The sequence below is a fragment of the Empidonax traillii genome, unplaced genomic scaffold (genome assembly GCF_003031625.1).
Source record: "Empidonax traillii isolate 1590-97213 ecotype Southwest subspecies unplaced genomic scaffold, ASM303162v1 scaffold1708:size70891, whole genome shotgun sequence".
NCBI lineage: Eukaryota > Metazoa > Chordata > Aves > Passeriformes > Tyrannidae > Empidonax > Empidonax traillii.
The window spans coordinates 1-12,500 of NW_020956901.1; the positions used below are offsets into that span (position 1 = coordinate 1).

At 50.4% G+C, this 12,500-nt stretch overlaps 2 protein-coding genes across 2 annotated transcripts; both read right to left on the reverse strand.

Annotated features, from left to right (window-relative positions):
• Positions 1–359: 359 nt before the first annotated feature.
• On the reverse strand, positions 360–7,197 carry LOC114070835 (mitotic checkpoint protein BUB3-like; the record flags this gene model as incomplete). Its single annotated transcript, XM_027908425.1, has 6 exons — positions 7,154–7,197; positions 6,803–6,940; positions 4,515–4,709; positions 3,681–3,750; positions 2,727–2,878; positions 360–523 (listed from the first exon to the last, which is right to left on the reverse strand). Coding segments are annotated over exons 2-6 (590 nt in total), but the record flags the coding sequence as incomplete, so codon positions are not given.
• Positions 7,198–8,205: 1,008 nt separating this feature from the next.
• HMX2 (H6 family homeobox 2) lies at positions 8,206–10,017 on the reverse strand. Its single transcript, XM_027908430.1, has 2 exons — positions 9,668–10,017; positions 8,206–8,963 (listed from the first exon to the last, which is right to left on the reverse strand). Exons 1-2 carry the CDS (start codon positions 9,942–9,944, stop codon positions 8,413–8,415), a joined length of 828 nt encoding a protein of 275 aa, XP_027764231.1. The 5' UTR covers positions 9,945–10,017; the 3' UTR covers positions 8,206–8,412.
• Positions 10,018–12,500: the final 2,483 nt, after the last annotated feature.

Genomic DNA, 12,500 nt, shown 5'->3' on the forward strand with positions numbered 1-12,500 from the left:
TATGAAGCAAAAAGGCTGCTGAGGAACCACCAATTGGGGCTTTCTCTCTCCCCAACTTGGAGGGGGGGGGGGTGTATATGTGTGTGTTTTGGTTTTTAATTACATGACAGCATTGTGATACATTAAATATATTTTTCAAAAAGGAGATAAAAATAGTAAGTCGGTGGCAAAGATTCCTAAACTGTGCTACGAAAAAGAATTAACCTGCAACAAGAAGCCTCCCCTCTCCCTGTTCAATTACTACATTCCGAAAATCCATGGATTGTTTTTTTTTAAATGAAAGATGCAGAAAAGTTGAAAAATAAACCACCATTTCCCTAAAGAGCACTCAGCAGAAACACAGTCCCTGCCAGGGCTGCCATACCTGTTTGTTGGGAAATGCTCTGATGCAGCGGGTCTGGTATTTGAGGCTGGATTCCCTGCGCTGCTGAACGTATCCCATGTTCCGTAAATCCCACACCAGCACCCTCCGGCCCGCCGTCCCCACGATCAGCCTGTCCCCAGACACAGACAGCGTGTACACCTTCCAAAAAAAAAAACATTTACAGCGGTTAACACTTATTAACCTGCACAACCGCCGCTGTTTGGACAAAATAAACCGCCAGCAACGAGCAGGTGATGTTACAATGATGTTTTTAGCCAGAGAACTCCCTTCAGCTTCAGTTCAGGGCTCAGACTTGGGGTAAACAGCAGTGGTGTGCAGCTGCTTAAAGCATTAAATTTATTGAATGTAATGGTAAAAGGAAAACTAACCCTAAGGGGCAGATAGGGAAGAGCATGGATAGTGGAATTCATCTCTGCTTGGTATGTACAGTTTGCATTCCCACTGTTAAGGCAGGTTAGTCCTACAATACCACAGCACACATTTTCCCCTCTGTTTCCCTCCACCTGCTAACCACGTGGTTTTCTTTTTAAACTCAACACTTCAGGTGGAGTTTCGTGTTAATAAAGTGAAATAAAACTGCCAAGAAATCATTAAAAAAAACGGTGCTTTGTATAGTTTAATAAAATCATGTGATATGCAAGAAAGCAATACGCTTGACACATTTAAAAGGACTATGGATTTGGAATTTCAGCTCTACCCTAAAAACGGGTCCAGAGGTTCTAATTTTGGCTTATCAAATTTCTCATTAAAACATTCAGTGGATGGATTGTTGTTTCCAACTATTATTTGGGATGTAGTTAATCTGAATATATGTTTAAAAAAAAAAGAAAAAGGAAAGAGGTTTAGTCAAAAGCATTGTGTCATGAAATTAATTCATCCGATAGAGCCCAGCAAAGCTGTTGGTTCTGGTAAGACTGCACTGAAATAGAAAAATATAAAAAGCTTCCTTTAACCTTATCTGTTCACCAGATATTCCTGCAATAAAATGTGATTGCTCAACTACCCTCTTAAGACTGAGATCTTAGGATGAAAAAAATCTTAAATGTTCACAGAGGAGTTGCCCAAAAATTTCTGATGATCCCAATTATGCCTAAAAAGAGTAAGGGTACTTTGAGCTAACAGTAGTTACACACTTCAACAAGACAGTTTTTCAAGTATCCCTTCGTTTTTAACACAAAAATTTACCCCAAAAAATATTAATAAACATTATATAAAATGTGTTTGCATACATGCAGGGAAACAAAGGCATAAAAACATTAAATATCTTAAATCTTCTCCACAAACTGATGTCACACCTGTACAGTGAGTATTCTTTCTACACCACACAACCATAAATCAAGTGAAACCGTTGTCGTGCAGTTGAGTAGGTGTACACATTTATCAAAGGCAGCATTAAAAAAATGACATAATGAACCTTGCTGAACCAATAAGCAGCTTGATTCACTGTGGCTGTCCATTATATGATATTCTGGCAGCAATTTATCACAGTTCTTTACATGCTACATACATCTATAAATCAAAACTAGAAATAATGCAATTACTTTATTCTGAACAAAGGTCTCACCAGAAGTAGATTCAGCTATGCTGGAACAAAAGTAAGAGCTATTTAGGGGCAAAGGGAATGTAATGATGGCTCGTAATTAGGACTTGACAATAGGATGTCACAGTGCTAAATGAAATTTTAAAAAGGCACAGGCAAAAAAATATTCGTATGTAAAATTATCCAAGCCAGCCTGTGTTTAGCAGTCTCTGAAAAAAAAATCAGAAATTACTGTTGTTTAATTCTCTCAGTGACACCACTGTAAGCACAATAAAGATTAACACACCACATGACCATTAGAAAACGCTGAAGGTGTAAAATTTTACCTTATTTCTCCAAGTCTCCCATTAGCACAGAGGATTTCGGTATTGGAACAATGTCAGAATTTACTAGGCATTAGTACAGCACAGGTAAATCACCAGAAATTCTGTTCAATTTTTTAACACAAGTGAAAAACCAAATTAGTATTTCGGGGAATGTAAATAGCCTCCTCCTGTATCAGACCCTATGACTGCCAGGTCTGATGTACCTAAAATCTTAACACTTAAGGAAATCAATAGTGAATATTACAATTAAGCCAAGCTGCTGGGTTTGTAACGTTTTCTTTCAAACTCATTTTCAGTTATAAGAATCTGGTCAAAGCCTTCCCCTAAAAATCTCAGTATATTCCGAACACCAATCTCTTAATCTGTGCAAGTTTCACAGCTTAAAACCCATCAAACACAACTTCACAAATTCAATCCAGTTTCAGCGTCCTGCATTATTTAGCGTGTCCCCTGGAATCCAGCACCCAGCACGTACCTTTTCAGGCTGAGAGAAGGTTCCTGCATTACAAGGAGTTCTGGGATCCCACAGTTTAACTGTTTGATCCCAGCTTCCAGTCACCATCACATTCACCTCTGGGCAGTACTCAACACACCTGATGGGAGCATCATGGGCACCCACAAGGTTTTCTGTAAGAAAGTACAATACACTGTAACTTTACTGGCCCTACCAACACACAGAATGTGTGAAATAAAGAATAAAAAAAGGACTCTACTGCAGTACAAACATTTTCTGACATTCCATGGGTGCATTTCTATGCCAGGACTCTCTCTAAGGATAGCTCAGACTTCTGAAACACAAGTTTGGCAAAGAAAAGGATTGTTAAATTTAAACTTTACCGCTCACACTTGTTTGTCAAGCCCTGGCTATTGGTTGGCTCTGATGACTATGTCTGGCTGAGATTTGCTTTTCTCTTTAACACACACACAAAAAAAAAGTGAGACAAACTAGTTCCACGTTTTGCATCAACAAGGCACTGGAACTGTTATTTTCAAGCAATGTTTTGTTAGGAACAAAATGTAGTACAAGGCCCTGCTTGACAAAGCAAAAGCTTTATACACCCTCTGCCATGAAAGATCATTATTCTAAACACACTAAAATCACAAACCTTTGAAAAATAACATGTTCAGGTTTAGTTCAGCTTGGCTAATTCGCCCTAATTGAGACACTGCAGCACATGGGGGTTTGGATATTCAGGATTATCATCAGAAATGCAATTCGAGGCATCCTACAACAAGCACCTACCAAATTTTCTGGTAACCTGACCGATTCTTCCCCGCTTTTAGCTGGTACTTATTAGGGCCAATAGTTACTCTCCAGACACTTAAATATCCCCCATCTAAAGAACTTTAAACACACCCTGTTCATGTAAATATAAAAATCTGAAGTTTAGCCCAGCTGGTGAGACCATTCATTACCCAATCTGCTCACCTTGGTCCGTGTTTAAATCGTGCATTTTCAGCTGCTGATCCAGCCCTCCACTCCAGGCATGGGTAGGATCCTATAAAGCATAAAATTTCACCTTAGGACATTGCATTAATTTTCCATGGCTGCTACATACATTTCATTTCCTGGGCTCACAGCAAAGAACTCTCTTTCATGAGTTTTGGGAAGATGGGAATTGAGACACAAGGGTTAAGATCTGGCCCAGATTTAAACAGGCAGACAACAGAAGCTCTGCCAAATTTTTAAGTGCTTTGAGCTACATGTATTTTTTTTAAGTTTAAAGTAAAACTAAAAAAAAAAAAATTTAAAAGGCAATTAGAGGCTCTTACAAATCATTTCAAACCCAGAGCATTAAAAAAACACAGAAACCAAGGACCTAACAAATGTCTCACTTGGAAAAACGCCGCGTTTTCTGGACAACCCAGTGTGGGAAGGTTAAAAAGAAAATACTAATTGGCTCTGGGCACTTCTTGCGGGTAAGGATTTCTGGCTCTATCCTCCCAGTACAACTCTTTGTGAGGAGCACACACACAGTTCACCACTCCAGAAACAGCACAAACCAGCTTCAATCACTTTTGCCTCCCACTTGTACCAGGAGTGAGTTGCTTGTGTGCCTGCTCCTTCACAGGCAATCCCTGCATTTAGGACTGGACTGATGTTCATTAAATAAGGAGCTAATTGGCAGAAGTGAACTGTATTTTTCAGCCTATATTTCAGGTAGCGTTTTTCTCCCCTTTAATTTCAGGGAGTGACAGTTTCTCATACCTTGGGCACTGCACGTCTGTAAAATAATAATTAAAAATAACCTCCCACACTTACATAAAAAGCACAGTCCAGGACAGCTCCTGAATGCTGATATTTGAGTCTCATGGTGTTGGCAGGGACATCATAGAGCCGAACAGTCGTGTCCCAGGAGGAAACAAGCAGAAACTGACACGTGTTTGGACTGAACTTCACCGATGAAATACCATCATCTGGAGTTTGGTTCAGTTTGAACTCGTTTGATCCCGTCATCTGCAGACAATAAAGGCACAGACACAATCTGAGTGGTTACAGGAGCATAGGCCCAGCAGGTCAGCAAGATAAACTCAGACACCTGCAAGGCAGCCCAAAGGAAGCCTCAAAAGTTTAGTGCCTTTGACACACAAGATCAGAACACCCAGATTTCTGACAAACTCTAACATTCAATCCCTTTCCAAAACCTCAGTAAATTCCTTCCCCTACAGAGAACCTCTAAATACTAAATATAACATCAGATAAACAGCACAAATACATTATCATCATCTTACATATTGTTACTTACAAATGTACTTCCCTTGCTCTGCTCGTGTGTGTGACTGCGTTTTTTAAATTAAATATCTAAAAGTTACTGTGAGCATCAAGAAGTCACTTTAAAAAACACATATAAGCAGAAAGGAGTCTCATTTGAAAACTCTAAAAAGTGTTGATTTGTTCCTCATTTGGTATGGCTGCCACAATCTTCCAAGAATTGCAATTGGATTATCTTTTATGTAGGTCTGGGCTGTCTGCAACTTCCCATTCTTTAGGTTTCCATAAGTGCTATAAAATGTTTTTTCCCCCTCTTTTAGAATCCAAAGGGCAGGTAAGAAAGGGAGGTTGTGTTCTGTAGGGTAATGATGTAGAAAGAACATGTAAATGTGATGTGACTAGAAAAAAAAAAAAAATCAACCATTCAATGACAGATCAGTGACTCTGAAGGCAACTGCAGCACCCACTGCAGTTTTGTTGCATGTACAAAAATTCCAAGGACAGCAGAGCCTATGAACTGCAGATTCCAGCTGGAGAACAGTTCAAACTTTGCAAACACTCTAAAAGAAATTGCTCGTGACGTGTACACCAACAAAGCAACCAAAACTTTTCTTAAGGTGTATTTTTTTTAAGGCTTCACAAAACCTTAACAGCTCATTTCCCTTATGCCAGAGGAGCAGAGAAGTAAATTATTTCAGATTTTCTGTCACACTGTCACTCCTGAATCTGGATGTGCAAGTGCAGAGGTAAGATTACACCCCTGACAATAAATCAGGAGAGGATGAGCAGATGAACGAGGGCAAGGTTGAAATTTAGGGCACAGTGATTCCAGTTCAGTGCTTGTCAGTAACTGGACAGTCATCAAGTTGTGTTATAAAGTGAGCAACACACACATTCTCACACTGGAGAGACTTCCTGAGTGGGAGCTTTGGCAGGTGCTCTGCAAGACATCCTTCAAAAAAAAACCCAAAAATCCCACCCACTGTGTCAACACAAAGTGGTAGTTCTGCCATTTAAACATGAAATGAAGGGGGGAAAAAAGCACTTTTAATAAGATGAAAGCTTCTTTCTAAGCCCCTTCTTCCAGCTCTGCTTTGGGAATACTTGGAAAAAGGGAGGCTTGAGATTTATCCACACATCTCTCCATAGGAAAACTACAAGGAATTCAGCATCACCTGCAGCAGTGAATGCTTTAGATGGATGTCCAGAGACACAAAATCTAAAGGAATTCAAGACTGGGAAAATTAGACTGGACGTGGTAATTGCCTTGTCTACTTGTGCCAGAAAACTCAAACAGCAAACACAAGGATGTGAGGTACAAGTTGTTGTATTATTTGAGGCCTGGTATGAGTTATTAATCAGCCCAGGAAGCAAAGTTAGTTATATAAGACACCTGGAAGGATCTCCCAAAGGTATTTTTAATCCAGAAAAACATACATAATATCAGAATTTAAATATATCCTGCCTCTAACACACTCTAAAAAAAAAAAAAAATAAACGCACAAAGAGCTCTGCATTTGCACAAAAACAGCTGCTTCACAACCAGCATTTCCAAACCACGGAGTCAAGCCCACCTCAAACAACGAAGTGCTGGTAAAATGTTGAGGCCCAGAAGAAAATAACTCTTAAAAAAATAAGACGTTATAGGCTGAAACTGCGATTCTGAGTTAGACACGGGGTTCAGTTTTAGGAAAAAAAACCACAACTGGTTTTTAGCGAACAGGTAAGAAACCTGTGCCTTTACAGCCCCCCTCGGCACAGCTGCCCGACCAAAGCAGAGCGCCTGGGTGAGAGCCAAGCCCGCGCTTTTAACACGAAAACATCAAATCCAGCCGTACCGTTTTCATGTTGGACGAGCTCCTCCCGCCGCTCCGCGCGGCGCTCGGAAAAACCTCCGGGAGTCACGGCAGAGCCGCCGGGGCGTCGGTCGCTGTCACGGTCCGGCCGGGGAGAAGCACGTCGGGATGCGGGAGACGCTGCGGGCAGGGAAGGGGAGAGAGTGAAGGGAGGGCCTGGGAACGGGGAAGGGACGAGGCCGCACCGGGGGGAGGGGGGGTGAGGCCGCCCCCAGAGTCCGGCTCCCCGTCGGGATCCCGACCCCAGTCCTGGTTCGGATCCCGGTCCAGATTCTGGGTTCCCATTCCCATTCCCGGTTCCGATCCCGATCCCGATCCCATTCCCGGCCTCACCTCCGCCGCCGCCGCCGCCTGCCGCGCGCGCGCACAGCCGCCCGCCCCCGCGATTGGCCGGTTCGAACGCGCGTGACGCCGCCGCGTGCCCGGCGTGCGCCGCGCGCTTCCCCCCCCCCCCCTTCCCCGCGGGGCACGCCGGGAGCTGTAGTCCGGCGGGGCCGAGGCCGGCATGGGGGGACTTGCCTCCTTGTCCACTGTCCCATCCCGGCCGATAACGGGAGCTCCCCCGGGGGGAGTCACGCGGGGCTGGTGTGGGAGGAAAGAGCGGTAGGGTTCGGCAGCGTTAACGTGCGAACCCGAAATAGGAGTTATTACCCCTAAAACAGAGACCCGAATTGAGTCCCTCCGTCCCCCCTCGCCCCCCCCCCCATCCCACCCCGGCTGCCGGGACCCCCGGGCAAAGGGCTAAAACACAGCGTTTTCCTTCCCTGCTCTGAAACAGCGTTATTTACCGCTGGGGGATTTTGTTTTTTTTTTTGTTTTGGTTTGGTTTTGGGGGGGGTTTTTTGGTATTTTTTTCCGCTGTCCTCGTCGCTGCTGCTGTGACACCCCCCCTCCCCCGCCATCCCCGCTGTCGGTACCGGCGCCGGTGGCCGCGGTTTGATCGCCGCTTTGCTGCGGGATTTACTGGGTTGTGAGTGACCGATCGTCCCCTCCGACGTGGGGCAGCCGCCGTGGATGCCGAAACACAAGCACTGCCCCCGTTACCGAAACTTTTCGGGGAACACCCCTTCATCCCCCAGCCGAGAGCAGCGCGCCGAGGGGCCACGGGCGGAGGGGACGGGCCTGGGATTCCCTGCAGGAAACGAGATAAAGAGCAAAAATGCAGGGAAAAAAAAATAAATAAACCCTCTGCGTTTAAAGTCGTTTTCCCCGTGGATCCATCCCGTCCCGGCTGCGGGCGTACCCCTGTGCCGGGGGTCCCCCACTCGGGGGGGGACACGCGACCGAGGTGGCAAAAAATTTACAAACGAGGCTTAAAACGAGGTTTAATTTTTTTTTTGTCGTTGTTGTTTCCTTTCTTTCTTTAAAAATATTTACAGATCTGAAATAACGCTTTTTTAATTATTTTTTTTTTCTTTTCAAGTGGCAGGATAGCGGGAGGGGGCTCTCGGTTCTCCCGTCCCTCCCTATCAGTTCGATTCCTGTGTCCCCGCCGTGGGGGCGGCCCGAGACCCCGCACGGAACCCCCGCGGCGGCTCCAGTCCCGCTCCTGGTTCTGGTGCCGGTCCCGACGGGGCGGGAGGGGCGGAGGCTCAATAGTCGATCTTGTTGTACAGGTTGTAGAGCGGTAAGGCCGAGAGGTTGCTGCCGGGGTAGTAGAGAGGGGCGGGGAAGGCGATGGACCGGGGCACCGGCACTCGCAGGAGGGAATTGTCCCTGAACACCAGCGGCATCCCCACCAGAGTCTGCGCCGAGGCGTGGGCCATGTTGGCCGCCTCCAGCTCGGCCGAGAGCTGCCGTTTCCACTTGTTCCTGCGGTTCTGGAACCAAGTCTTCACCTGGGTCTCGGTGAGCTGCAGGCTGGAGGCCAGGCAGGCCCTCTCCGAGCTGCTCAGGTAGCGCTTCATGTCGAAGGTGGATTCCAGTTGGTAGACCTGGCTGCGGCTGAACACCGTGCGCGTCTTCTTCTTGGCGGCGCCGGCCTGCCGGTCCCCGCCGTCGCGCTGCCGGTCCCCGCAGGAGGGCGAGGAGGGTCCCAGCGGCTTCTCCTTCTCGTCCTTACAGTCCTGCTGCGGGGCCGAGAGGAAGGGCCCCCTCTCTGCGCTGGCCACCGCCGCCGCCGCTCCGCTCCCCTTGGCGCTGCCTGCAACAGAGCGACAGCGCGGGGGTCGCACGGTGGGCAGCACCGGGACCCCCGACGGCAGAACCCCCCGCCCCGGAGCGAGGCGAGACCCTGGGCAGGCGCTCTGCGCCTCTGTTCCTCGTGGAAGACAAAATCGGCAGGGCGAGAAGGCATTCCCTTCTGGGCTACCCCCGTCCCTCCATCACATACATGGATGGATGGATGGATGGATGGATGGATGGATGGATGGATGGATGGATGGATGGACAGGTGGGTGCGCGTGCCTCAGCGAAAGCAGCTGAGTGCCAGCCTTCCTATCCGACACGACCCGGCAGATTTTACTATACAGCACCGCATTTCACACGCCGTTTATTCAGAATTAATGCTAAAAAAATTTAAACATCGTTCTTCCCTTTGCCCGAGTGCTGTAAATAACCAGAATCTAAAGAAAACGAGCTTTATCCATGGCACCACATCCCTGGGGGAATCAACCCCGGGTGTGGTGGGAAAGAAAAAATTAAAAAGCCACCCTATTTTTCCTGGAGTTCCTTCCTCCCCGCATCACCCACGGACGGCGCAAATCCTGTGTGCCCCGAAAGCAGAGAGGGTGCGACATGTGCCCCCCTCCCACTTCCCGCGGGGGCTGGGCCGCGGCCCGTCCCGGTGGGTCCCATCCGCCCCATCCCATCCCATCCCATCCCATCCCATCCCATCCCGGTACTCACCGAGACAGGTGAAGCTGAGGGGCTGGTGCTTGTGGCACGCCTCGGCGGGGCCCTGAGCCTCGGGGCAGAAGCAGCCGCGGTGCTTCCAGCTCTCCTCCGGCTCTTCATCCTCCGAGGAGAGGGAGAGGGTCCTGGCGCGGGCGGGCCAGGCGGGCGCCCTGCCACCGCCTTCCCGGGGGGGCTCGGCACTGCCGCTGCCCAGGATGGACTGGATGGTGAAACTGGAGATGGGAGCAGCAGCCGGACAGCACTTGCTCGGGTCTTCTTTGCTGCTCATCCTGGGTTCATAAGAAAGCAGAGGAAGGAAGCTCTCGCTTTAGAGGGGGCGCGGGGTGGGGGTGCCCCGGCAGCCCGCGGGGAGCCGTCGGGGGGCTGGTTTCGGGGGGCGCTCGGGGCGTGCGGCGGGCGGCTGTCCCCGCGCCGGCCCAGGCGGAATGCATGCTCCTTCCCCCGCGTCCCTATTGATCTGCGGGCGCCGGGCGGCGGGGCTTCATTTGCATGGAGGTGGCCTCCGCCGCGCCAATCACGGCGGCGGCGGACACGGAAAGTTTGGAAACCCGCGGGGTACGGGAATGATGGGGCCTGGGGGAGGCACCGAGGCCGGGGGGAAACCCCTGCGGGGCCCTCACCGTGGTCCCCGGGGTCTACACTGACCCCGCGCCCCCGGGGGAGGGCTGATGGGCGCCCGCCATCCCTCCTGCACTCCACCCCGAGTGGGCGAGAGGGACGTGGGCTGAATGGCTTATGCCTCCCCAGGGGCGGGGGGTGTTGGGATAAACACCTTGTGCATATCCGGGGATCTTTACACTTCTCCTCATTAGAGGAGGGGAAAAAAAAACCTGTCACGGTGCGTTTCCTGCTCGGCAGCGCTGGGAAACCTTCCAGAGCTTGGGATTTGCAGCCGGGAACAAATGTCCCACGAAATGCCTGCCGCGTTGTCATCCCGCGGTCTGGGAGCCGTAGGGAGCAGGGAGGGAGGGGGTGTCCCGCTGCATTTCCAAATAAACTTTGCAAGGAATCAGGGGCTCTTCCCCTCGGGAGGGGGGATAAATTACAGCGGCCGCTGCTCTTCTCCCTGTCCTTGGAAAGGGAAACCTGCGGGTGGCATCCGCTCTGTCACACCTATCTCCAAGGGAACGTGGGGCAGGGGGCCCAGGGCAGGGACCCCGCAGGGGTCCTCCACCTTCCCGATAAGGCACGGAGCCGCGGCTGGAAGCCTGAGGGACTCCTCAGGCCTTTTTTTGGGACCTGCAACCCCTTTTCCTCGGAGATGCCAGGCGGAGGCTGAGCCCCGACGGCTGCCTGGAACCGGGAGCTGGGGCCTCCCTGTCACCAGCATGAGATCGGTGCCTGCTTCCCTCCCCGGGAAGCCCCAGAAAGGAGCCCCGGTAAAGGGCCAGCATGGAAGGCACCAGGCCGGTCCCCCACCAGGTGCCTCGCGATGCCGACTCCTCACTCCCCCTGCCCCCGGGTAGAGCCTCCCACCCGCTCCGCCTCCATTTCCCCTCTGCTGCGACTCCAGAGGGAGAAACCCCCTCTCTGGGCCCTTTTTTCCCTGTGGACACCCGTGTCCGTGGGTGGGGGCTGCCCCCGAGCCCGCAGCCGTCCGCGTCCGGGCTGTTGCAGCCCCCCGTACGGCCGGGGAGGAAGCCCGAGGAGGGGAGCGAGTGGGAAGCGCTGCTCCGGCTCGGAAATCCGGGTGTTTTTTATCGCATCCATGTCCAGGTGCAATATCCTTGGCCTTGGCAGGGGCCGTGGCACAGGGTTTTTAACCCCGGGTTGCCCGAGCGATGTGGGGCGGGGGTCTCTGCCGGCCCCAGCTGTTGATTCCTCCCCCTCCCCGGTGCGGTCGTTCACTCCCTCCAGAAGCAAACCCCCCTCCAAAAAAAAAAAAAAATCAAATCGGGGAAAGCAAAGAATGAGATGGAAATATACAAATCAATAGAGACAAATGTCAAGACGTTTTAAAATGACATTTTCATTAACTCCGAGTCACCATATTATGTCTGGTATATTGAATAAAGTACTTATAATATAATTAGGTATAGCGAGATGACGACTGTTACCCAGACCAGCGGCATAATCTTTAACTACTTAACTACTTGATAGACTCATTAATGGACTAATTGATTAGGAAAAGTGTTCCAGCTCCTCCTCTCCCTCTGAGGGGCAGGTGCTGTCCTGTTTTACCACATTAACCTTTTCAGTGCTTTTCAACAGGGTCGCGACACATTACAAATGGTCAGCTTTAATCATGATGTCAGCTCATTAACCCGGAAAGACCCCGCACTGAAATACAATTTAAGAAATCGTCCTTCATCCCGCTCTGCCGCCCCGGCTGGCCCCGCACCCAGACCCAGCACCCCTCCCGCGGGCGAGCAGCGGGGCCAGGGGGCTCCGGGCAAAAGCCGTCGAAGGGGACCTGCCCTACCTGGGGAGAGCCCCTGGGGGCTGCCAGCCCTCGGATACCTGGTGGGGACAGGCCCGGAGCAGGGAGGGAAGGCGACAGAGGGGCAGTCCCGCTCCCCCAACAGCCCCTCGAGGTGACACCACAGCACCAGTGGCCTCCAGCTGCCGCCCAGAGCAGCTCCTTCCCCTCGAAGCCCACCAGAGTCCTTCCACCGGGAGATGGCCCTGCTCGTGGGAGCCTCCCGGGTGGGCCAAGGGGATACTCCAGCGCTTTGGGACACGGATTCTGGCGCGGGCCAGGATGCATAAGCACTGCTGCCAGGCGTGGGCTCTACTCGGCCAGAGAGAGAAAACGAACAGATATCCTTGAAATCAGTATTTCGGGCGAAACTTGGGAAACGGCCTCTCCACTCGGGATGGAGGG